We start from the raw sequence: 27,210 nt of genomic DNA, 5'->3' as shown, positions 1-27,210 counted from the left end.
TTGTAAGTTAGCTCAAAAGTCTCATAGAATCTCATATACGTTATTCAAGATATTCGAGGTTAAAGATCGCAAAAATCGGCTTTTTGTAAATACCTTGTTTCCTTTGCTCCAAATTTCCTTCTTGGTGTTGTTACTGACCTTCATTTCCAAGGAAAATATTTACTTCAACATTACCGAGGTCAAGAAACCATTATGAATACTAGGTCAACTGTGGAATCCAATACATAGAAATACAAAGTTAATTACTTATTAAAAATATTATAAATATGAAGAAACCTTAGCTATTTACTAATTAATCGTTATTCACTAATTACTTCCTAATAGGAATATTAAGATGAACGCTTGCTATTAATAATAAAAATAACAGAAAAAATCCCTCCCACATTTAAACTTGAATTTTAATAGATTTACATTTGTTTATACAAATTTATAGCTTATCATCTTTCATTCCAAGGTTGAATCACTATTTGACTGGACTATATCGGTCCGACCTAGAAGCGTGTTCTAGAAATTCGTTCTTATCCTACGCGATAATAAAGAAGAGTATATTGCAGAGATCTATTTAGCGCTCGATTCTCTCTCTCTGTTTCACACGCTTTCGACCGCTTTAGCCGCGTATAGTTTAAAAGCATCTGACCAATATCATGTAACGATAATTTATTCCAAAATTCCTGCCTTGAAAATTTTTTGTCGCCAAATGATAATTTCTGCCGAAATATTGTTGAGTGCGCATGTTTATATTTTGGGGAATTCCATGCAAACCCGACCAACGTCTGACCCTTGCCATTTCTGATTTTCTTCATAAAAATTTTCTTTAGCTGTCCCAACTCTGAAACAGTACCCTAAATTTTTTCAGAGTTTTAATTGAACTGTTCAATTATTCATAAATATTTAAAATTTGTTGGAAAAGGATCTGTTTTAAAATTCTCAAAAATTCCTCAGCAACTGTATTTTCTATTTCAAATATTTTAAGACCCGGCCCATGATGGGCCAATTTTCCCTATTTTCTTTCAGCTCTTTAAATTTATGTAGTCAGCTGGAAGATTGTTTGAATGGTCTGAAAATTTCTGGATCAGTTCCATTATGGACCGATTTATTCCATTTTTTTTTTTTTTCTTAGCACATTTAACTTTTTTCTATCAACATTATAATGAAACCGGTCTAGAAGTATCCTAATTAAAAAATAGAAGTTTTGAGAATATTTTCGAAATTTTCAGTCCGTTTGAACAATGTTTTAGCTGATCAAAAAAGTTATGAGTGATCTTAAAAAAAAAAAAATCGGTCCATCATGGGCGGGCCTTGAAATATTTGGAAAAGAAAAAACAGTTGAGCAGTTTTGCGAATTTAAGAAAAGGTCCTTTTCAAAACCACTCTCAATATTTAGAAGTAATTAACCGGTTGAATAAAAAATCTGAAAAAATTGAGGGTACTATTCCAGAGTTGGGACAATTGCAGAAAAAATTTTCAACAAAATCAATCATGGTGAGGGTCAGACGTCGGGAGCCAGTCAAATATTAGCTGATGCATTTTTTGCAAATTTTTGCATCCCACCCCTAGTGATAACCATTGATTATGTTTTCACGTTTTGCCCATTGCTGTTTTTCAACGTTAGCTAACGCACTTTCAAAAGACTTTGTAAATTCGACGCCTCCAGTTATTCTGAAGCAGTAAAATGGTAATTTTTGTATCGACGTTTCGGTAGATTAACGTTACTAACTTCAGCTTCATATTTTATCAATCTTGGATGATCACGAAAAAATTCTTGTTCAGAGAGCAAAGGCTTTGCAAACTGTACACTGAATCGGTACTGTTGCAAAAAAAAAATTTACCGCATAAGTTAAATAAAGTTAATTAAAAATGAAGTCAAAATAATCCGTTTTATTTGGAAAATGAATTGCCTGCTGACCCAGAGTCCGTATTAGATTCTTTGACGCAGAATGTTGAAATTCTAATAAAGCTAGATGAACCAGAATTGGAAGAACAAACCGATTTGCCTGCCGAATGCTACGATAATGAGCCAAGTACATGTAGGGCAATATTAACGCAAATACTGGTCAGTGAAGATTACTATGAGCAATATTTGTAGTCATATGTATAGTCGTCCATTGACAATTAACGATCGAAATATTGTCATCTGTGCAGCTGATCTTTGTAGTCATCTGTATAGTTGATACATTATTTTCGATCTAGTATATCTGATGACTCGTGTTTTTATAATTTATTATGTGACTTTTTATATATATTTTTTTTGTTTTTACAAGATAAATCATGTAATACATTACACGTCAATTTTATTCAACACATTACATCATTTAGTATATGTTCATTTTCAGTAGCGCAGCCCCCACCAATTGCAATCGCGCGGTGCGCAACGGCTAAGAGCAGATGCTCATACGTATGGTAAAGTTGCGAGCAGGAGTCCATAGAATCGTAGAAAAGCGACGCTGAACTTCGTCTATTCAACATTCGGCTCTGTTAGCGGTTAGACCTGATGTTGCTACTCTAATATCGGATATTTCTCATATTAGCTCCGATTAGTTATATTCCTTCCGCCGCTGTTTGTCTCTGATTTTATCGTCTAATCGCATGAGTTTGATTAAATCAAGTCCCGCTTCTTATACTAAATTTATGCTAATCAATACGTATCGTCGTACTGTAATTTGCTCTGTCTACTTCAGCTTCGGTTAGTTTGTACTCGTCAATTAAGGTAAGTCTTCTATTTTGGTTGCGTCTAACGCAACGGAGGGATCGGATTATTGCTTTTTATCACATTTTTTCGTAATATCACATTGGCCACAATTAACTATTTACGTAAATTCGAAAATTTGGTGATTTTAACGATGCATCTCTAGACGCCAGGTTCGATTCCTGGCTCCGTCGTTAATTTTTCGAAATCACCAAATTTTCGAATTTACATTCTTCAACAATTTTCTTCTCGTGATTAATGATATGCGCATCCTCGTATCATTTAATAGACGGCTTTGCCCGTCTTACGTGGATTCTCATTAGAAGTAGGAATTCAAATGTAAACATATCATCTGCACAATACATTCTTTAACGGTGCTTGAAGAGACGAAATTCTTACTACATTAACTATTTACTACTGAGTCATCACACCTGGTACTTGTTTCGCTTGATCCCTCGCGGAAAATATTCTCAACTTGGGTGTAAATTCGTATCGTCAATCTTTTACTTATGGAAATTCAGCATTATCTGTAAGTTGGGGGTACAAATTGACACCAAAGTTGAGGGTTTCTTCCGTGAAGTATCTCTGTCGCATAAATGTAACACTTGCTAACTGATCGTAGTTTAATTAAATTTTTCATAATTAGTATGTTTTTATACACTTCATTCTGTCTTATTATTGTGGTGTTTTATAAAACTCAATAGCCGCGTGATTAATTTTTCGTCGGTGCAGCATGTATTTTATTCATTTACTGACTTTGATATGTCTATTTATTTATTTATTTATTTATTTATTTATCTATTTATTTTATTCTGGTACACAAATTCTATAGAAATGCATAAGCATCTGTACATAGAACCAGAAAAATACATCTAGTATAAAACATACACATTATAAGAACAAAAAATACAAAAAAAAAATAATTTATTACTTATTGTCTATATTGCATAGCAAAGTGAAAAGTACCAAATTACACTCAAAAGTACACAGTTATTAAAATAAAGACTAGTAATTCGAGGAAACAATCCAACATTTTAGTTTCTTCCTTAAGGTTTTTTGCTTACACGCTAGTGACTTGAGATTGTTAAGTAACAGATTATAATACTTAATTGCCATATAGTATGCATTTTTAGTGCTAATCGTCTTATTAATTTTTGGTAGTGTTAGGAGATTAGATCTAGTTTGCAGATGTAATTGTCTATTAATTAATAGATTTTTACATTCATTATAATAATACATTATTGCACTAACAATAAAAGATTCATTAATATTAAGAGGAGCAGTGACATATTGAGTTACAATATTTTTTTTTTTATTAATAAGAACGCAACGTATACCCGTCCAGTTATCAAAGTCCTATCAATTTTCGTAGTCTGTTGAATCCTACCAACTATGCAATAAATTTGTACAGCACTTCAGCTACAGTCAGAAAAGCCAAAATTAATAATACTCTGACAGAGTAAACAGTGGACGCAAATCGTTGACTTTGTCTTATTTGTTAAGCCCTCGTTTCTGCATTTAATTACCTTCGAAATACCGAGTCTTCTGTATTGAAATGACTAAAACTAAACTGATATGCATAACTTCAAAGTCAGAAACGAGTAAAAACGATGAATAATCTCAATTTAGACGCATGTATTTATTTAAAATAGTAACTTTAGTGTCTTTAATACGACTCCTGTTTTATGACGATGGATAATATTTTGATGGATCATCTGATGACATAAAACAGACTGAGACTGTCACAAATGTTTCGACGAGTGATATGAATAAATATTTTAACATTATTTTTTCAACCATCAATAATTCTTGTAGTATACGTGGTTTACGAGTTTTCGTGGAAAACATATTATTACTATTATCCGATATTATGATTGTGCATCGCGCTAGCGACTGAGAGAGGGGCAGTTGAAGACGAGCGCGTGAACAGAGCGCGTCGTAAATAAAAGGCCGTTAAGGGGGGAGGGTAAGATTTTGCACTTTCGAAAAATCGAATTTTTTTTGTCTTATCTTATTGTTAAACATTTCAAGAATATATTCCCAAAATCTTAAGTCGATCTAAGCAAAACTCTTGAAGTTATTTTCTAGTTAGTCTCCTGCCCTTTAACACTATAGCTCTGACAGCAGGTATACAGCTTATTCACTTCTATCGTTCTGGTCCATTATCCTGTTTCGAGAATATTTTATTTAGTAAAGACAGGTAAGTAAAGCCATAAAGACATATTTTATATTTGTATGCATACTATACACTGTACAATATTTTAAAACGAGAGATGAGCGTCAGTTTTTCGTTGTACGTTCGATCGTGCGGTTGTGATTTTTTCTCAAAACTACTTTTTCAAAGTCCGTTTTCACTGCCATTTGAAAACTGCTTGACCGATTCATTTCAAACTTGGTACACATTTTCTAAATATGAAATATCTCCTCCCAACGTTTAGTTAAATTTTTTTTTTTACATTAAGGGGGTTTCCCACCCATAAAATGTCAGATTTTTTCGTGAAAAATAGCAGTTTACACTTTAGATGGCCACCAAAAATTTTTGAATGAAAAAAAAATAATCAAAGAACATTGAGGGGAGGAGTTGATGATACTTTGACTAAATTTTAATGGTTATTGATATCAGATAATTTCCGACCGAGATTTAATGAACACCGCAAATTGTTTTTTTTCTGAGACGTTCTGGGGCAAGCTCTGTCACCGGCTTGTTTTTCAATATTTCCGCATGAAAAAATTACAGAATATTGTTATGTACAGTTTTGATGCTGAAATTAAAGTTGGAAAAACTAGTTGGATTTACCGGCTCGATAAAGAGGCAATTTTGGTCGAAGTGAATGCTGTGTTCAGTCCCACGGCATCGATTGATCTGCTGCGACGCGAGTTGGCCGAAATTTTCCGATCGCTAGTTCGACAATATAAAGAATTGCCCCCAAAAATTAACGCACGTGCTACGATGACTTCGGCACTCACGACGATCGATGCATTCAAAGAAAGTGCAACTTGGTCGGCCTACAAAGAACAATTGGATTGTTTCTTCCTTGTTAACGACATTGTCAACGAAAAAAAAAGTGCCACTTCTCATAACAAAATTATCTCCGGGTGTTTACGAAATTTTGAAAACCTTGTCTACTCCAAAATCTTCACTGGAAAAGACATACGAACAGTTTGCAAATCTCCTCTCAGAGCATTTCCAACCGAGTAAAGGGAAAGCGGTGGAACGCTATACATTTCGCCAGCGTAAACATGAGCCAGGGGAAAATGTACAGCAGTACGCCACAGAGCTGCGTCGGTTAGCGACAAAATGTAACTTTGCGGATGCCGAAAGTCAACTATAAGACCAACTCGTGGTAGGCATAACAAACAATAATATTCGATTGGATATTTTAAAAAAAGAGACGTTACCAAGCCTGACGGAGATCGTGAGAATGGCCACCGCTATCGAGTTGGGGAAAACTCGAGCAACTCAAGTAGGGGCGACGGAGGAGATCAAAACGAGCGTTTTTGCTCTACGCAATATATGGGCCGCGGTATCGAGGCGAGGTGACAACCCGTCAACAAAGAGCTCGCACGACTCCACGTCCCGCAGAGACGGGTAAGCAACGAGATAATACACAGCCTTGACAACAACACCGGGTGACGGTAGCTGTTATTGTTGTGGTAAAGCCGGACACAATGGAGCGAGTTGTATTCTACGCTTGAAATATTGTAGCGAATGTGGGAATCAGGGTCATATATTTATAATGTGTCCAAGAAACCGAAATCGTTATACACGCCCATCGTGCGACGGTAATTCACACCAGAATGCAAATGCTGTAGAAACTGAAAGGGACGTGGAATCTGATTGCGGGGATGATCTTGAGTTAAATTTTAGCTTGGTAGATGAGGTCGAGGAGGACGAAGAGTACGGAGTTTTCTCAGCCGGTGAGGTTGACGGAAAGAACAGTGTTGAACCGTGCTTTGTTGACATATGGGTAAATGAAAAAAAAATTAAAAATGGAAGTAGACGCCGGGTCGGCGATTTCCGCTTTTTCGTTGAAAGTTAAAGGTAAATTTTTTCCGACTTTGGCGTTATCTGTAACCAAAAGAAAATTTAAAGCGTGCGACGGACGTAGAGTTTATCCAGCGAGAATTCTGAATGTTATGGTAGAATTTCGGGGTAATAAAAATTCTCTTACTGTACGTATACGACGGGGCGGGTCACCCAATCCTAGGCCGTGACTGGTTAGCAGCTTTCGAACTTTGGCCGCCCAGTTTTGTAGATAAGAATGAGCGAATTGACGAGTGTAAACGGATTGTTGATCACGAACTTCAAGGGCAATTTTCAAAAATTTGTTAGAAGTACCGCGTAATTTTCGAGCCGGGCACTGGTCTCTTCACGAAGGGACATTTAGATCTGAAAATCAAACCGGGGAGCGTATCGAAATGCCTGAAAGCTCGACCAGTCCCCTTAGCACTGAAACCTTTGGTGGAAAACGAGATTTTACGTCTGGTGACGGCTGATATCCTCAGATCGGTAGAATATAGTAATTGAGTAACACCTATAGTACCTGTGCTCAAGGGGGACGGATTGGTGCGTATATGCGGGGATTTTAAGGTAACTTTGAACCCCGTACTCGAAGTTGATCATTTCCCAATGCCACGGATCGAACAGCTATTTGCTGCGTTGCAAGACTGCACTGTGTTCAGCAAAATCAATTTGAAAGATCCGTACCAACAAGTTCCTCTGACGGCTCAAGCCCAAGAGTTGGTAATCGTTATTACACACATGGGACTTTTCAAATATACGCGTTTTCCCTACGGAGTATCGACCGGCCCAGGTTCTTTCCAGAGAATCCTTTCTCAGTTATTCACAGGTATCCCGGGGATAGAAACGTTCTTAGATGATATCATCATCGGTGCACCGACGGTAGAAACAGAATTAGAACGATTGGCGGCCGTTTTCAAAACATTAGCAAACGCTGGTTTTAAAGTCAAGAAGAGCAAATGCTCGTTTTTTGAAAAGGAGATTACGTATTTGGGGTTTCGCACAGATAAAGGAGGCATTCGTACGATACCAGACAAAGTGGATGCGATTAACAACGCATCCATACCGGCGGACATAACGCAATTAAGATCATTTCTAGGAGCAGTGAACTATTTTGCAAAATTCATTCCGAACTACGCACAAGAATTAAAACCACTTTATTCGTGTTTAAAAAAAGAGAACTTCGTATGGAGTCAGGAATGTACGAATGCATTCGATCAAATCAAACAAGATCTGGTACAGTCAAAATTGCTCGTACATTTTAACGCTCAGCTGCCAATTTTCTTAATTTGCGATGCGTCTAAATATGCGGTAGGTGCCATGATCGGTCACGTCAGGCCGGATAACCAAGAGCGACCAATCGCATTCGCAAGCAAGACGTTAACCAAGGCGCAAATGAATTATCATCATCTGGATAAAGAAGCGCGTGCAATAATCTTCGGCATCACTAAATTCTATGAATACTTATTCGGTCATGAATTCATCCTAAGAACGAATAGTAAACCATTGGTCCGCATTTTTGGGCCACTCGCTGCGATACCGATCATGGCAACAGCCAGGTTGCAACGTTGGGCGATTTTCTTGTCTGCGTTCAATTATAAAATTGAATATATTCCGGGAAAACAAAACATGATAGCCGACTGTTTGAGCAGATTGCCTGACAGCACGAAAAGCGATGAAAAGGAACATCATCTGTCAGGTGACGGCGCACATTTTTTTTTTTTGAATTTCGTGATGAAAGAGTGTACGACGATTGATTGGAAGAATGTTCAAAGCGAGAAGATGAATGACGCGATATTATGCAAGGTGAAACGTATGATATTTGACGGTTTCCCACCGACGATGGGCGAAAACGATGAGTTAAAACCGTATTTTGTAAGGCAAGACGCGTTAGACATCGAAGCCGGTTGTGTACTGTGGGGTCATAGGGTGATAATACCTCACAAACTACGTGCAGCGGTTTTGTACGAGTTGCACGCGAGTCATTTCAAGATCACGAAGCTGAAAGCCATGGCCAGATCTTTTGTGTGGTGGCCAAAAATTGATAGCGATTTGTAAAATGTGGTAAAGCAGTGTGAGCAATGTCTAACAACACGTAAAGAGCCAGCCAAAACTGCTTTAACGCCATGGGTTTGGCCTACTACTCCGTGGAATCGAATCCATGCCGATTTCCTCGGACCCTTTTTTAATCACACTGTCCTGGTGGTGATTGACAGTCATTCCAAGTGGCCTGAGGCATTCTTCATGGGTTCCATAACAGCGGAAAAGACAATACTGATACTCGAGTCGCTTTTCATCCGTTACGGTTTCCCCGTGCAACTCGTTACGGATAATGGACCGACTTTTACTAGCGAAAATTTTAAACGATTTTTGAAAAGTTGTGGGATGAAACATACTCTCACTCCACCCTATCACCCCGCAACCAACGGCGCAGCCGAGAACTTTGTCAATACGTTCAAAATTAAGGTTAGAAGCATTGTAAACTCGGGAAAAACATTCGACGAGGCAGTAATATTGTTCCTTATCGATTATCGATCAACGCCTCACAGCACAACGAACGAGACACCGGCTCATCTGTTTTTAGGACGAGAGTTGCGTACGAGATTTTCGTTACTACAGCCACCGGCAACCAATCTCAGGGCTTGGACCAAACAAAATGACCAAATTCAAGATCGTCAACCGAGCCGCGAAACAGCTTTCTCGGTGGGAGAGAGAGTGATGATTCGGGATTACCGTAAGGCGAAACCGAAGTGGATTGCGGCCAGAGTGACCAGAATTTTAACCTCATTCGTGACGTATGAATGCCAGGTTGCAGATAGCGGCATCAGCTGTAAACGACACGTCGATCAAATGATTAAAGGAGTCCCCAGAAACGCCGGATCGCAGCGGGGCGAAAAACAAGATGATACGTATCGTACAGGCCGCGTCGATCGGCATGGTCGGCTGTCAAACATAATACACCGTGAGTGCGTGGGTGATATGTGTAGGCGATGTATGAACATTGTGAACATTACATGTTTTTTGTTGTTTTTATTTTGTATCAACTATCGTAATTATCTTGGGCTCCCCGATACCTGCGTTGAAAAATATCTTCGATCAGGAGAGGGAGAGTGTAGTATACGTGGTATACGAGTTTTCGTGGAAAACATGTTATTACTATTATTCGATATTATGATTGTACATCGCGCTAGCGACTGAGAGAGGGGCAGTTGAAGACGAGCGCGTGAACAGAGCGCGTCGTAAATGAATTTTTATTGAAGAAACAATTGGTATAAATAATGTTATCCCAGTGGGGTATTGTCAAGTCACATTTGGAGAATACTCTGTGAAATTTTGGTGAAAAAATATAAAGATTTGAGCCAGTGGCAGCAACTCTTGTCCGGCGCCTCGGAAAAAAAGCCTTTTGCGGTGGACATCAGAGCTCAAGACTGGATTATGTAAAACACAAAAGCGAAAGTGATTCTTTCAGTTTATAAGTTTATCTAGGTAACCCTGTCGAGAAAAAATGTTTTTTTCATTTTTGGATTTGTGGTGGCATTCTAAAGTCAAAAACCCGATTTTCGATCAAAAACCCAACATTTCAGCCCCCATAAAAAATACTTGAAATTAAAAAAAAAAAGAAACTTGACAGGGTTATCTCGCTAAATATGTGTAGAGAAAGTGTGTAAAAAATCAAATCGATCGGTTCAGTAGATTTTGAGTGACAGTCTCCACCGACTTTTAAAAAGCAAGTTGTGGGGAAATCGATTCATCCTGCCGCGCAAGTGCTGAAAATTCCATTTGAGGCACTCATACCAAAAATGCTGTAGTACCGTCAACTTTTCTCGGATCGACTTGAAATTTTCACAAAATGTTCCTGAAATATCGTACTTTCACCTGAAAAATTTTTAAAAAATCATAAAAATTAAATACCCCCCCCAAATATAATCGTGTCTCTCGTTTCTATCCTCCCAGAATATTACAGTTCTGTTTTTACATCTGTGTGAATTTTTTTATTTACCGTAGCTCTTTACCTACAGTTATTGTTAGTGATATCTCAACCGATTTAAATGCGGGCTGATTTAAAATGATTCACAAACTTAAATATTCTGTTCCTAAATTTTACTGTTAATTATCATCATTCAACGAAGTACAACGATTACCTTGTAATATAAATAATGTTGGAGACATTATTTAACAATCTTTTTACTCTACCTAATCAATTCATCACATCACAAAAATGCGACATCCTCTAATAATCGGTAAGTAAAAGAATCATCTAGCTTGCAGTCCACTGGTTTATAATTACGCAATTCTGATACAACCATTGGCATTAGGGTTTAAAATTACTACTTCATCACTGATACTGAATCACTTACAGCTATTCTTTCACTCCCCAAATTAGAAATAGAAAAAATTCACTGATTCCCAGCTATAGGTATACCATTGTAAAAACACCAGTAGACACACGCCGACGATTCAGTGACTTTTTACTAATCTTCTAATGATTTTCTGTACATATACACAAGGGTGGTTGAAAAAAAAAATTTTTTGTTCTTACCCCCACAAATGTTAGGGTTTGTTAGAAATAAGATCATCCCTGTCTAGCTCAACCTTAACAGGTCGCTGTTTTGTTGATTGCGAACTAGAAAACTCATCTTTCGGGAGGATCTTTTTTCTGCCAACACCACCATTTGAGAAGGATGGGAGTGAAATTTTTTTCTTTTTTTTCTTGATCTACCCTAATATTCACTGATGTTTCCCAACGGTATTCTTGTCATCGATTCATATTTAGGAAGCAGGATTAGATGAACTTATAATTTTTGAGTTCTGTTCAAATCAGGACTGTTAGCGGAAATACATTCCGCCATAATTTCAGGAATATAATTATCCTACGACTTAGCTGAAAAGTTACCAATACAGAGAAGACCGCCCCCCTAAGCCGCTAATTATTTTTTATGGCTGTTGAGCACCAGGCACAAGTTGTTTTAATCTATGTCGAGCCAATTCGTCATTGTGATGTCATAACTGAAAAAAAAAACATGAGAATGAGAGTTTTACTTAAAATAAAATCTTGGGTTAGAGAAAAGGAGACAGCAACCGAGTATGAAAATGAAGAAACGGCACTGTTATTGGCAATGAGAGTAGTTCTATTGAGAGAGTGCACCGTACGTGTAAATTAATCTTATATCGTAAGTAACTGATAGTAAGTCTAATTAAAAACATATATTTCACACAATACAGTACTTTCAATGCAATGGTTTTTCTTGACCATTATATCGCTCGAAAAATGCTTAATCATCGAAAAAATAATGAATAATTCAGTGCAGGTTTAAATATTATGTCATACATACTCGGCACTTCTACCGAAAGGTTATGAGAGACCCATAGTATGTTATTTCCAACTCCAAAGTTGGTGGATGTTTCGTATCTACAATATTTTGAGGCCTCGATTCTGTTCTTCCACCCATTACCATTTTTACATATTCATGATCGTTCAACTGTTGAAAAAATCAGAACTATTTTCGAATCAAACAGGGAGCTTGAAATTCAAATGTCAAATTATCAAGACATTGAGACAATTCATTCTTCATCGAAAAAAAGTATAAGTATTCTGAAATTATTTGAAACATCACGAAGATTTCACTTACATCAAATTACACGAAAAAATGTGAGTAATGGGAAAAAAATTGTCATGTTTTATCGGATAGAGTACCGGGAACATCTGTCACGGTAGCGAGGTAAACCATTTTTATTTGCGTACTAATATCTGATGGAGCGCCTAATCATATGTTAACCGGATATGGCGCTCCAGAATAGAAATAAAATATTGTAACCAGTCGTTTCAGGTTGTTTTGGTAGTACATTCAGTCGTAATGTATTTGCAACGAAAATTGGAAATGGAAATGGCCGGAAATATTTCCAAGTTATGTCACATTGCCGTCAACCGAAAAGTATGCTAACGAAACAGAATTTGTCGTATCTTACGGACGGAAATTATTTTGCAGACGGAATTCCAACCCCTTAGAGTGTAGCCATTTATAAAGTCTTTGCAATGAAATTTTTTTATAATGAAATGAAATACTTCCAATGTGTTAGAACAGACCTAAAGCATAAAGAAGCAGATCTTGCCTGGGAAGAATCAGTTTAAGAATACCAATCAGGGTCACATTATGAGGATATTTGATCTGAAAATATATTTCTGAAATGAAACGTCGTTATTATGTCATGATGACAGCAATGAAAATTAGAAGCGTCAATGCAATTACAGTCCGTTTTCACTGAACTAAAAAATATATCTCTAGACAATAATAGTTATTTATGCTACATGTGGGATAAGTAGCAAATAATCGGACAGTCGTGTTGTTGCGACATGAGCAGCTTAAAGTTTATGGGACATTCGTATGAAGACGAGTGTGGTAGATGTCGCTATGAGCCGTCAGGCGAGTTGCGACAACCACACGAGTCTTCATATGAATGTCTCGTAAACCTTACAGCGAATGTCGTAATCGCGACTGTCATATTTGCTACTCATCCCACACGTAGAATACAATATTTTTTACAGAAACTGATCTGGAAGTCGAATTTGAGAGTAATATAATAATTTAAAAAGTAATTTTTTCAATTATTTTGAATTTTAATTTTGTTGCATAAAAATTATAGTTTTATAAATAGTATAAATATCTTTTTTATTTATTAATCAAATTTCAATATTATATTTTATATTAGATTTTTAATTTGAATAGCAAATTATTTATCATGGAAATGAAATGATACATTTGAACAATTGTTTAAAGTAAGAATAATGTTTTTACCCGGAAATTTAATATTAGATGATAAATCAACTCTTTCATTAATAGTGGAATTATTGTTGATTTGTGATAATGGTTGATTTGTATCAACAAATTCAGTTGAGTTAGGTTTTGCCTTTTTTAATGGAGGTATTTCTAAATTTTCGTTTTCTTCATAGCCATGACTTTGGTTACTTTGTTCTTGGATACTAGTAGTTATATCAGTTGATGATGTAGAAGTACTTGGACATTCCGCAACATTGATAGTTATGTTTTGTCCGATTTTTTTCACCAATCCTTTGTTTATTTTTAATTGAGTCTTCTATGTATCCTTCTGCTACTTTGTTTGATTGCCACTCTCCGTGTCTTTTTATTGTCGTTAGGTCAGCTCCAGAATCAGCAAGAAGAGTCGTAGATGTTCGGCGGAAACTGTGGCCCGTGTACAGTTCTAGTTCTCATAGATTTAAAAAAAATGCTATTTCTTTAGGCATACTTCCAAATTTGTTTATACCGATTCGTTGTCTTGTACATTTACCTTTTTGGAAGTTTAAGAAAAACTTAGTATACTTGCAGTTTGTAGGCCGACAGTTTATGTATTTTTTTACGATGGTACAAAATTTATCTGTTATTCTGAAAGAACGTGTTTTATGTGTTTTAGTGTCTGGTAAAGTTACTAAGATCAAAGAATTTTCATATTCTTGGACATTACTAACGTCTACATTCCATAGTTCTTCTCGCCTACAAGCGCCATTTATACCAAAGATCATTATAACCTGAAAAAAAATTCATTTTAGTATATTTTGTAGTTAATATAATCAATTAATAAATTATATAGACATTATAGTTTTTACCTTTTGATCTAATCGTTCGGTATTGGGTGCAGTATTCAAGAAATTTGAAAAATCTTCTGACGTGGAAACTTTGGCTTTTTTAGGTTTAAATCCAACGTTGAGTTTTTTTAATAAAGCAATAAGTTTATGATATGTTTCAATGTTAATATTCTGATTAATCATCAGTTTTTTTTTAGCATTGAATATTGTGGCGAGAGAGATGATGGCTTTAAAATTTGATGATAAATCATTAAAATAAGCTAATAAAACATTTTCGGAGAATGAAGTTGTATTTTTTTCAGTTCTCCAAGACATCAATTTGTCGTAAGCATTCGTGTATTATTCTTTTGACACTTCTGGTAGTAAATTTGTTGTTGCATTTTTAGCTGAATCAATTAATTGTGGTAGAGTTAAAAATTTTTTTAAGTCATCCATTGTTTTAAACTTTTATTTTAGCACACTGTTTTTTTTGGTGTTAAACACAGTTATGCGTTGCGATGTAAATAAATTAGGGTTAGAGCTGATCACTTGTCTTTAATATATGATTTACATGAACGATAAAACTTAAATTTCTATAGCGGAATCAGATGGCATTTCAGTAGTTTCTAGTAAATCAAAAAAGATAGAGTGTGCTTATATTTCTATAGTAGTATAGTTTAGGTGGAATCTGTGCAGTTATTTGATACTTAACCGAACATGTGCGTTTATGAAACACATATAGTCAAGTATGCGATTATTGATTTCATTCTTGGTAAATTCATAACAAGTAAATCTTGTTGTAGAGGTTAGACCAGAAAATAACATTTGTTTCTTTCACATTTCGGCTCTGGAAGGTCGTTCGGTGTATTTTTATTGTACAGTGCCAATGGTGTGATGTCTTGTCAACCCGGAATTGGAATCTGCTATTTATCGGGTATGACAAATAATAGGTATACATATCGAGGGCTAGGGGCCGGAAGAGCATAGCCAGGGACTGGCGTAATAAGTGATTTTTAGACCTTGAGTGACGTATCATTTTACATAAGGGTATATTTCTAAGGATATACGCTACTGTTCGTGCAAAAATTTAAGATGCATGATTAATCAGAAGTTCGATAATTCTGTCAGAAAAAACTGAAACATTGGTTCAGGTAATCTTAGAAGCAGGATTTTTATCTTTTTCACATTCTTCACACTGTGACTCTCGACCAATTGGAGGTAGTAGACACGTTACGGTGTGTGCTTGATATAAAACGTCAAGCTCTGAGCTTTCGTAACATTTTTTGAATTATTTTTGATACTTTTCAAAGTCGAGCGTCTAACTTTTTGATGCCTAGGCCAATGTTGTAAGTATGTAAACAGTTTTATTCTTTCAAAAATAACAAGTTAGACGTACGTATACGCATTACGCATGTACCGTGAGTATCCCTAGTCGTGGAACATTGCGTGCGCCTGATTCAAACTTTGTCAAACCAAATAACATTTGACGTTGTCAGGACAAATAATATTTGCCGGTGGAGATGGTCATGGCGGTCTCAATAAACGTAACATAACCTACGGCCGTCGAATCTAATCTTAGGATTGCAATCCAACAAATCATTATGCCCGCGGTATTCTAAGTTTAGATTCAACAGTCATGGGTTATGATATGTTTATTGAGATTGAGTTTGTTTCGTGCTCGGCCGACTGTAGCGTTGTAGGTTTCCCTATAGGTTAGTTTTTTTGGCTCACCCTAATGCACATGATTTGTCACTGTACGAAAATGATTTTTGCAATCGATGATCATTTGGAATAAATAGTACGATACCATTTTCAGCTACGGGAAAAGTAATAACTATATTCTTTGTTTTTGATACAGTGAAAGAATTCTTGGCGATAAAACGCCATGGCGATAGAAATTCCACGATGTATAGAAACCACGATATCAGCTCCACTGTTACAATGGAGTTTCGAGGGCCTTCGAACAGCTTTATCCGTCGGATCAATGGTTGGGTTTATGGCATTTTTAGAACTTCTGATAATGTTCATGCGACCAGACATCGTCGATAGGGACAACAGAGTACGCGTTGTGTCTCCGGAAGACATGCTTAGCACTTATGACTTTGTGATAATTGGTGGCGGATCTGCAGGCGGTGTACTTGCCAACAGATTAACAGAGAATGCAGACTGGAATGTCTTGCTACTGGAAGCTGGCGACGACGAAGGGGTCATATCTGAGATACCTGCGATGTTCCTTAATATTCAACGTACTTACATGGACTGGGCGTTCAAGACTGAACCTTCAACGAACTATTGCAAAGGCATGATTAACAATCAGTGCAGTTGGCCCAGAGGCAAGGCACTTGGTGGTAGCAGTGCTATCAATTATATGCTATATGTACGGGCAAACCGTAAGGATTACGACATATGGCGAGACCTGGGCAATCCAGGATGGGGATACGATGATATTTTGCCATATTTTATGAAAGCAGAGAACATCTCGATTTCCGATCTTCGTGAATCACCTTATCACGGAACGAAGGGCTATCTCACCGTGGAAACTTACAAATACAAGCATCCGATTGGAAGTTATTTCATGAAGGCCATTCAGGAAATGGGTTACGACGAAGTGGATTCCAACGGAGAGACGCAAACTGGAGCTGCCTATCCACAAGGCACTCTTCAAAATGGCCTCAGATGCAGCGTGGCGAAAGCTTACCTTCGCTCCATATCTAATCGATCAAATCTTCACATCAGCACAAATTCCATGGTTCATAAGATTTTGATAAATGAAACGACGAAAAAAGCTTACGGCGTCGAGTTTGTCCGAGAGAACGTAAGGTACACCGTTCGTGCTAAGAATGAGGTCATACTATCTGCGGGTAGTGTACAATCACCTCAGCTACTTATGCTCTCGGGAATTGGTCCCAAAAAGGATCTAGAGGAGATTGGAATCCGCGTTATTCTCGATAGCCCTGGAGTTGGGCAAAATCTTCAGGACCATGTCGCCCTCGGCGGACTTACCTACTTGATTGATCCACCATATAATCTGTCAACATCGACATTTTCAGCTGCAGAACAGTTTTTGATCCAACGTGAAGGTCCACTGTACGATGCTTCATTGTCCGAAGTACTGGCATTTATAAATACAAGGTAACTGCATTGATAATTACTTAGCAAGAATATGTTTTAATGGCAAGTAGACTTTTACATCGCAGACAGTAGATTTCACGTACACAAGTTAAATCGGTTTAAGTCCAAAATCTGTAAGATTTGTGACTAGACAATGAACCAATCGTCTTGCTGAAGATTTTCTTTTCATAGCAATTGGTATAGATGTACGTGAAAAAAGCTTTCGTGTCAACCTCGCACGTGCACAATGCTTTAACCACATATAGGTCTGTGCTATTTTATCAGTTGATGCTTTCAGGTATGTGAACAGTTCCGAGGATTATCCAGATATCCAATTGTACTTCGGATCAACGGCTGATAATTTGAATAAAGCAGGTATTGAGCACGGTTTCGGTGTGAGAACAGACTTCTACGACAGTTTGAATGCAGATATCATCGGTAATGATTCATACGGTGTAATACCATTGTTATTGCGCCCAAAGAGCAGAGGTTACATCAAACTGAGAAATAGTAATATTACAAGCCCTCCGATTATAGTTCCAAATTACTTCGATGACCCACATGATTTGAATGTTTTGGTAAGTTAATAATCTTCAGTGGTAGAGGGTCTGATTCCGTGCTGTATATTAAGTGTGAAAAAGAAAGTACAATTTTTCTCTTCATTTGCAACATTTCCAAAGATTTGGTATTCGCCGAAAGAGCTTCGATTGTAAAGTAAAAATCTCACTTCAGGGTAAGAGCTGATGTTACTCATTTTCGGGCCACGTGTTGACGAAAAAATTATCCATTTCTTTATTCACAGTAGCATGGATTAAGTTTCATTTTGTCGAAATTTTCTCGTTGCGGGAAAAAAAATAAATCCCCCCTGTAAAATTGATATGCAAACTGAGGGTGAAGTTTTAATACTCTAACCGAAAATATGTTTATACGTTTTGATACGTATTGATCGATATCGCGTATTACAGGCAGAAGGAGCCGTTGTTGTCTACAATTTTAGCCAGACTCCGACTATGAAGAAACTGAACGCCACAGCTAATCCCAATTTGATTTCCGAATGTGCGCACTTAAATTTTCCATCTCACGACTATTGGCGCTGCTACTCACGATTCTATTCGCTGACGATTTACCATCCAACTTCAACTTGTAAAATGGGCCCCGATGATGATGGAATGGCCGTAGTTGATCCCCGCCTGCGAGTCCGCGGGGTGGAAGGTCTTCGAGTAGTGGACGCTTCAATAATGCCAAACATAGTATCTGGCAATACCAACGCTCCAGTAATTATGATCGCAGAAAAGGCAGCGGATCTCATTAAGGAAGATTGGTGTGTTTATCCACGTGCACGGAACCAATCTGCCGATTCCGACGCAAATGGCAACTCCACAAGTAATGTTTTTCTGTCATCTATACAATTTCGGTATTTCATATTTGCTTATTGTGTGTATGCTTATTTTGAAAACTCATTCTACATTTAACTCAGAATACAAGAAAAGAGTTCTGCAATAGGAGCTAAGCAATAACTAATCACTCGATACATGGCGAACTGCAATATATTTTTTTAATTATACGTATATTGAGCTCGTCGCGATTGTCATTATTCAAAAAGTGACGACGGTTTTTGACAAGTAATTAAATTTCTGATTCGGCGAGTGTCAGAAATGTTTACCGATTGTTGAGCTAATTATACACTTCCGGATGTGGATGGCCGATTTAAGGCCATCCGTGTCGCCTGCTATACAGGTTAAATGGATGGTGACAAACGACATTAGCAGCCTTGTATCAGTCAGAATCTACCTCGGTAGGTGTACATGTGAGCTTTTATTTATAGTACAAAGAACTGTGAGCTAGTATTTAGATTATGTGAAATATAGAAGTGTAAATAATTGTTTTTGCCTATATTCTGATTATTGTGGGGGTCCAAAACATATGTCAATAAGGGGACGGTGAAGAATTTGAGTCCATTGTCAACATAAAAGAAAAAATATGAAATAAATGGACAGGCTTACAAAAAAAAAAAAAAATTAAGAGTACGATAATAAATATGACATTGACTATAAATCGAAAAAATTAAATATAAATAAAACATTATTGAAATATAAATAACATGAATAAAATGTGAATGAAAAATAAATAAAATTTAAATAAAATATAAATAAAATGTAGATGAAATATAACTAAAATATAAATAACATTTAAAAACTCTTTAAATCCTGTCCATTGTTCTAACGATTAAAATTACACATTCATTCCAAACATTCACAAATAAATTAAGATAAAATACGCCGGAATTCACCCTGGGATATAAAATTGTCTATAGTGATAATGTAAAAAGTTGGTCAGTTATAAATATATTAAAAATCACTTATCCCTTGATTTAATACTCGGCAGCAGCTCCGTCGTGTAATTGTCCGTGTGATTTTGCGAATCTTTCGATAAAATTTGGAATCCACAGTCTTAAGTTTTCTTCGCGGCGATTCCGTAATGCGAAGAAGTTTGTAAAAATTGTTGTTTCCTTGGATCTCGTGACTTAGTTTTGTTTTTTATTTTTGACTTACACGATAAGATTCGTTCGGCTATTTACTGGCGATGTCGATGTGTTAATTTAATTTGAATTATCGTTTACAATGATTAAACAATCGCTACGGGGAATTATAAACCGGTTGGTTGGGCGACTTCCCGTAGACTCTCTCAAATTCTGAGCCGTTTCTCCCGTCTGACGCCTAAATCGAGATGGTTGTGCTACGCAAAATTTCGCGGGCACTTTTGAATTTATAATATCGTGACAGAAGGTTTATTTCAAGTTTGAAAATTAGTAAATTCGTGGTTGAAATAAAATAAAGATACATATTTCAGGGTATGAAACTACTGTTTCTTTATTGGAATGGATTCCCATCTAGTGTATTTCCGGTGCAACAGCGTGAACTTGTGCGAACATATTTTGCTCCGCTTTGAAGTTGGGAATCTTACTTTTACTCTCAACTTTACCCGCGAGGAGGGGGGAGGGTGCAATGGGGATAAAATCTTGAGATTTCATTTAGAGAAAACACAAGGAAAACAGTTTACAAAATTTGAGAAAGTCCTAAATATAAGAAAATTACTGATTGTTCTCCTCTTCTACATTTACATAATCATTGATAGTTACGTCCTTACAGTAATAACACGTTGAATTGAAAAACTAGAAACTAGGAATGTACGATTAATCGACGGCCTTGATTTATCGTTCTTATCGTATTATCGTTACCACAAACAAATTAATCGTCGATTTGGGCATTCTGTTAGCTTCGTTGCAGCCATTTTCTTTCAAAAAAAGTATGAAATTACCAAAACTCATCAATGCAGTCTGGCAGCTCACTGTGTGTGTGAGCCGATTCACGAACCTTAGGCTAGCTTTTCGGGGTGAAAATTTCGATTCGCCTGCATTTGGATATATTTTATTGCATGCTAAGATATGAAAATCTTTGAATTTTTAAGACTCTAGAAACTTCAAAATCATCTAGATGCCTTCCAAAATGTGTACTTTTACACACATCGCTCTTCAAATAAACAAGCCTCAGAATTCAAGAAAATAGTACATTATGTAACAAGGGAATAAAGACAGAGATTATTCCCGCATGTGGGTTTACTGCACGAGCGAACCAAGAGATTTGTCGACTTGCATTCCTGTGTTTCATATAAGATTTGATTTCCGACTCAACTCCGGCCACGTTATTAACTTGAAAATAGGCACTCCATATATCTTTCGCAATATTGGGTTTAAAATTGAGAACGTAGATTAATCATGAGAAAATGTATTTTCAAAAATGCATACGATTAATATATGGGTGCAGGTCGGCTGGAGCTGGAGGGAGAGAGCGGATCCAGGGCTGCAGGCAATGCTGGGGGTGTAGAAGGCAAAGCCCCCACTAAAGGTGTTGCAGGGGGGGGGGGGGGGGGGGGGCAGCGCCCCCTTCACTTGAGAAAAAAATACATATATTCGATATGTCATTAAATAGAAAAAATAGGCCATTGAACGTCGCACAATCATCTTGTATCAATGTGTATTCTCATACTTAAATACTTCTTTAAACCAAGGAATGTGATAAATTTCAACTTCACTCATGGAAAGGTTACGAGTTTACTGAGTACTTTAAAAATTTTAGATTAAAACTCATTATAATTCTTTTATTCGTACGTAAGTGTGATCATTTTATGAGTTTGGCAGGTAGAATATTATTGAAATTTTATAACAATACGTATGGCCAGTTTTACCAACTTTTTGAACCTTCATCACTACTCTTTCTTCGCCGAAGGCGAACTGTCGACGGTAAAAAAAAAAAAAAAAAAAGTAGAAGAAAATCAAAAAAAAATTTGAGGCCATGTTTCCCGCAAATCTCATTTTACTGAAAAGTTAAGAGGGAATAATATGCTACTTTCGTCCCACTTTTCAGGTCAAAAAAGTCAACATTATGGTTCAGTCGGGATGAAAAACATTTTTCCTAGCACTTATTTCTGAGGATATTTTACCTTAGAACAGATTTCATATTTAGAAAGACCAGAATTTCTTACACAAAAGACATACGAGTATGCGGATATATTTATTGCCAACGACAGGAAGTGCAAAAACTTCTAAATAGTAATGACAGTGATCAACGAGTTTCGTGTAAACAGTAAAGTCTAGTGATCTTAAATTTTAAGCATTTTTATCACCCAGTCTGTGTACGCTATAATTTTTCAAAATTGCATACATCCAAATCAATTTTTTTTCTTGCAAAGCTGTGCGAAGGTTCGTGGATCGACCAATTTAATACAACTGCTTGAGGGTTTTGCGAAACTGCCGGTCTTCTGCCTTTGGAGCGAAACCTCTAGTAAAAGTGCAAGAAGTTACACGAAGGTTTTTTAGAGCAATCTTCGCGTCACTCAAATTAACGTGATTTCTAGTCACTTGGCCCTGGCCCTGGAAGGTCTAAGCGCCACAGGATATAAGGTCCAATGAGCACCTTTTTTACGCTCCTTCCTATTACCGTTGCGTGATTCCGTGATTCAATGCCAAGGCTTCTATTTACGTTTCTGCATCTTCATTACCGTCACAATCGCCCCAAATGCTTGTTTCAAACTTTGCATGCACATGACATCCGGCCAAACAATTTATCGCAATAGAATAAGTGGAACCGCTCAGTTTGTTTAATACCGATTTCCCACAAAATACATTTGGTATTCCCATGGGAAATAGTTTACCTTCCGTTACAGCGAAGTAATGTGTAGGCTAATCCACTAGTAACCTATATTTCCACTTGTAATTCGACCGTCGATACGGTGCTGATATCACTGATCTCTGTATTGACTGGATAGTGAACTGGCGCCGCTGAGTGGACCTAATTGATCAGCGCCATTTGCAATTTTTACGGGTTCGTTTCAAAGGCAGTTCGAAACCAGCTCGATGGCGGCGGAAAATAAAATAGAAGTGAGCAAGTTAACGAATTGCGATGAACGGTAAAGCCTAGTGCCTGAAACTAGGAAAAAGGTTAGCAAATTAATAAAAATAGTAAAGTACTCGTATTGTGGAAAATGTTGTAGCCGCAAGAGAACAAATCACAGGTTAGCTTTTGCCCTTGCTTAAAATTGTTACTAAGTTATCAAACAGCCTATTTGTAAGTAATGAACCTCTTTGTGCCGATTTATTTTTTATTTTTCACTGTTTTATAATGTATTTGATCACTGATACTGATAAATTTACACCGTATGTGTTACTGAAATAAAACAATTCAATTAATGCTGAAAATACAAAATAAAAGCTCAAAGGTCAGAAATAATATTTCCATCGTCCATAACCAATATCCTTTTTTTCATTAGAATTCTATTTAAATCGGCCGGTTTTAATCCCGAATTACCGGCCTTTTAAAAAAATACGCGTTTTTTTTGTTACATGTACAGTCGAACTACTGTGGAGGTAACCACATGCTGAATAAAGTTTTCAAATTTACTTAAAACATTTGGTCAACGTGTAAATAAACTAAGCTTTGAACCATGTATCCGATCAAATTTCCCGCTTCTAAAGAGCCCCAAACTTGTCCTTTCCGCCGACCCCCCGGCCCTTCATCCGCCTTCCAATGGTTCCAGGCTGTAACATGTAGACAGGGTACCCGTCCACTATCGAGTCTATTTGGCGATCAGTGGCTGATATTTTCAGTAACGCTATCATTTGCCACCATTAAACCACGCTTTGTGGCGGGAATATAAGTTCCCGTTAAGTGCCATGCATAGTATACATTTTGCTGTATCGAACGTCGTTGCAACTCATTTCCGTGGGTATATGAGAACTTCCACCCGGTTGTTTCTAAGTTGCGGAAATTCCATGAATGTATTTTTTACATCTGGACACCAACAACAAGCGAAAAGACCGAAATTACGGGTAATTACGTATTAACTATTCAAATGCGACATATTTCTTGTCTCGTTGTCATTCATTATATATGTATATGTATAATGACCGGTGCACGTAATAAACGGTCAGTACAGGATTCTCTCGTACATTTGTCATGCATCATAAATAACAGCACGACCGCAATTCGACCTAACTATGTAACGTAGGTACAAGCCTTGGATGTAACGTATTAAATACAAGCTTGACGAACGGTCATAAATGTTTCTGTCGACATTTTACACCAAATTTAACTAGCTACGAAATATTAATATAATCATGTATATGACAATGTATTATGTTTTTGACTGAAAGCAACATAATTTTCAGCATCTCGAAATACCCGCTTCTGTGTTCAAATGTCGTACTAATGACCGATTTCACGGGGGTGCCTTGAGCGATTTTGACGTTAACGTTATATATACAGGGTGTCTCATTTTAATTAATCTAATATAATAAAGAAATAGCATGGATTCTACGAAATCACAATTGTACATTCTGGATATCATGCCATTTCTTTATTTCTACTTCAAGTGAGAATGAATTGTAGTGTTTTTATTCAGAATTGCGTATAGAATGGGGTTGTTTTCTCTTTTTCGCGTTTGAGATACGTGGACTGCGATATTTGGAGATGTATGCAAAATATCGCAATCGACTAGAGAACACCCTTAATTCAGACAAGTATGTAACTTAGGGTGATCCCTACTTAGGGTGTTGATGATTTTTTTTCAGACCACGCCACAAATCAACTACAAATAATTCAAAAACAATTTCCTAATTCTTTCAGATTTTTATATCAATTCCAACCCGTGCCTGTAAATGGATGGATATCACCATTTAAAATACACTTGTTTCAGATACATTCTCAGCATATATTTTATTGTAAGAGTGACGATGTTCGAATCAATCTGTAATTGCGAAGATTTAGTGAGTATTAGTGCTACTATCTGAGAAAAAATTCACCTCACCATACCAACCAATCTCGACGAATTGCACACCCTAGAAATGTGACTTTTTCTCTTTATTTATAAGAAATGCAATTTTCTATATTACCTGGTATGATGATGTGAATTTTTTCTCAGATAGTAGCACTCATGCTCACAGAACCTCACATTCATGGATTCTTTCGAACATTATTACTCTCACAGTAAAATATATACTAACAACGTGTCCGAAATACGTGTATTTTAAACTGGGAAATCCTTCCATTTACAGGCACGGGTTACAGTTGATATAAAAATCTGAAAAAAATTGTGAATTGATTTTCAATTATTTATAGTTGATTTGGTGGGGTGATCCGGAATAAATTCGTCAACATTCTAAATAAGGATCACCCTAATGTAACTGTGGAACGATTTTTCGATATCACTGGACGAAGCAGTGAGATCCAAACTCACGACCCATTCTTGCGAGGTGGATATACAGGGTGTCCCTAAATTGCCTCCCACGGACTAGCCAGCATGATACCTCGTTAAAATCCAACCGAGAATTTTTTTTCCGGAAGCTCGTTCGACGCGTAGTTTTTGAATTATAAGCGATAGCGCTAGGCCAATCAGAGTGCACCATTTCATCTAGATTTGCCGCCACGGATATTGCTGTTTTGTTCGTCTGGGTGAATTATTATTATTCGTTTACGAATTAAATATCGGCACCTCCCCTCTCTCCCTGTTGTACCCCTTCTCGAGCGCTGACCTCGGTATTGTTGCCGCGGCATACGCTGCCGGCCGCACATCCATGGGCGCACACTTGTGTGTGTAAACAGAAGCGCATCCTCAAGCATAAGGGGTACAGCAGCGAAAGAGGGGAGGTGCCGATATTTAATTCGTAAACAAATAATAATAATTCACCCAGACGAACAAAACAGCAATTTCCGTGGCGGCAAATCTAGATGAAATGGTGCACTCTGATTGGCCTAGCGCTATCGCTTATAATTCAAAAACTATGCGTCGGACGATCTTCCGGAAAAGAAATTCTCGGTTGGATTTTAACGAGGTATTATGCTGGCTAGTCCGTGGGAGGCAATTTAGGGACACCCTGTATAGTGCTTGGCTTTATTTTCACATTTGACAGCAAAGATTGGCGACTCGTATTTGCGCTCTACTTTCTACCCACCTAAGTCTAAAAATACGTACTTGGCGCATTTTTTTACATTGATAATGTATTTGCCATGTATACAAATTTCCATTTTAGATAGCTGGTTTATGAATTCCATGTGACATAGTATAGTATAGTAAATGCATTGTAAATTTCATGTTCTTTTTTACAGCGTAGTTCTCGACAGCGGTCACCGGAATACGGGTACAGCTTGTCTATTCGATTTAGTCTTAGCCTAGCGCACAGAAAGAAAAGTGATGTAAAAAATAAATCCCTACCTACAAAAATCAATATTTGCTGCTTATTTGAACGTATACCGCATAAATCGAAAAATCAAATTAGTATTTTTTAGCACGGTTTTGATAATTTCAAATAACCCATTCATAATTTCTCATTTCACTTACGACTAAACGGAATAGAGAAGCTGTATCTAATTTGGCGTGCCGGACCCTATCTGCCTTGACTGAGGGACCGAGGTATTTAAAACCGAGTGGAACATAGTCAAGACCTCTGCAGGGACCGCCAGACGTTACTACAGCGAAGCGAGATACCGGCCGAGCAACTCTAACATCGCAAGGTTCATTCTTACCAACTGTTGCATAAGATTTTAGTTTGCGAGATATTGAATGAAATAAGAAACTTTCAAATATTCTCATGTATTTAAATGTATGATATTTGCAAAATCGGACAGATTTTTTATTCAGAATTGAACGTGATTAGTAAAACTCTGATAAGTTGTCAGTTGATCAAGTAGGGATCGCTCGGAACTTTCAAGGCATTCATTTTATCTTCGCTCAACTGGTATGTCGCCCAACAAAGATAAAATTGAACTTCCATTCTGGTACGAGGTGGCAGCATATCTCCTCATAACTCACCTGCCTGGTCACGAATATCATCTAAATTTTTCTCTGTTAAATATAATTATATGTGATCTTATCATTTTAAATTTACGCAGTTGTATCGATCATAGCAGCAGCTGTTTAATTGATGTATCTAAAATTTTTACCGCTATATGTTTCTTAAAATAAATCAATTCTTCACCTGCAAAATTTACGTTGCAACTATTCTTCTACTATTTTGAATTTACACGGAATAATTTTCTCACACAAAATATTTTTCAGGTATTTAAGAACGTCACAAAATGCCAAATTAGCATGTGAGGCTTGACATTAACAGTGCAACTTTAATTAGTATTTCCTGTTTCACAAAGTACAAAATACATTCGTACTTAATATTTTTTATATCCAAATGTACAAAATAAATTTTTACTCATGTTATTGTTTTGTATTTCGCAAAGTATGAAGTACATCAGGACTCGGATATTT

General features: G+C 36.9%; 1 protein-coding gene across 7 annotated transcripts; it reads left to right on the top strand.

Moving 5' to 3' along the window:
• The first annotated feature begins 2,475 nt into the window (after positions 1-2,475).
• LOC124219305 (glucose dehydrogenase [FAD, quinone]-like) lies at positions 2,476-26,739 on the top strand. Of its 7 annotated transcripts, none has more exons than XM_046626673.2 (5): positions 2,476-2,707; positions 16,145-17,418; positions 17,696-17,975; positions 18,363-18,780; positions 21,222-21,785. In XM_046626673.2, exons 2-5 carry the CDS (start codon positions 16,172-16,174, stop codon positions 21,380-21,382), a joined length of 2,106 nt encoding a protein of 701 aa, XP_046482629.1. In that variant the 5' UTR covers positions 2,476-2,707; positions 16,145-16,171; the 3' UTR covers positions 21,383-21,785. The 7 variants fall into 7 exon arrangements, with proteins under 7 accessions (XP_046482629.1, XP_046482633.1, XP_046482632.1 ...); XM_046626677.2 differs by lacking the exons at positions 2,476-2,707; positions 21,222-21,785 and adding exons at positions 9,936-10,144; positions 26,058-26,739; XM_046626676.2 differs by lacking the exons at positions 2,476-2,707; positions 21,222-21,785 and adding exons at positions 9,936-10,144; positions 22,723-23,260.
• Positions 26,740-27,210: the final 471 nt, after the last annotated feature.

The sequence above is a fragment of the Neodiprion pinetum genome, chromosome 5 (assembly GCF_021155775.2).
Source record: "Neodiprion pinetum isolate iyNeoPine1 chromosome 5, iyNeoPine1.2, whole genome shotgun sequence".
Classification (NCBI taxonomy): domain Eukaryota; kingdom Metazoa; phylum Arthropoda; class Insecta; order Hymenoptera; family Diprionidae; genus Neodiprion; species Neodiprion pinetum.
Note: the sequence above shows the minus strand (reverse complement) of the source record. Positions and strands in the feature narration are given on the sequence as shown.

Excerpts from the sequence above, each read along its gene's own strand:
- LOC124219305 (XM_046626673.2), top strand. The coding sequence starts at position 16,172 with ATGGCGATAGAAATTCCACGATGTATAGAAACCACGATATCAGCTCCA. Across the intron at positions 17,976-18,362 it reads CACATGATTTGAATGTTTTG|GCAGAAGGAGCCGTTGTTGT; the intron begins GTAAGTTAATAA and ends CGCGTATTACAG. Across the intron at positions 18,781-21,221 it reads CGCAAATGGCAACTCCACAA|GTCGGCTGGAGCTGGAGGGA; the intron begins GTAATGTTTTTC and ends ATATGGGTGCAG.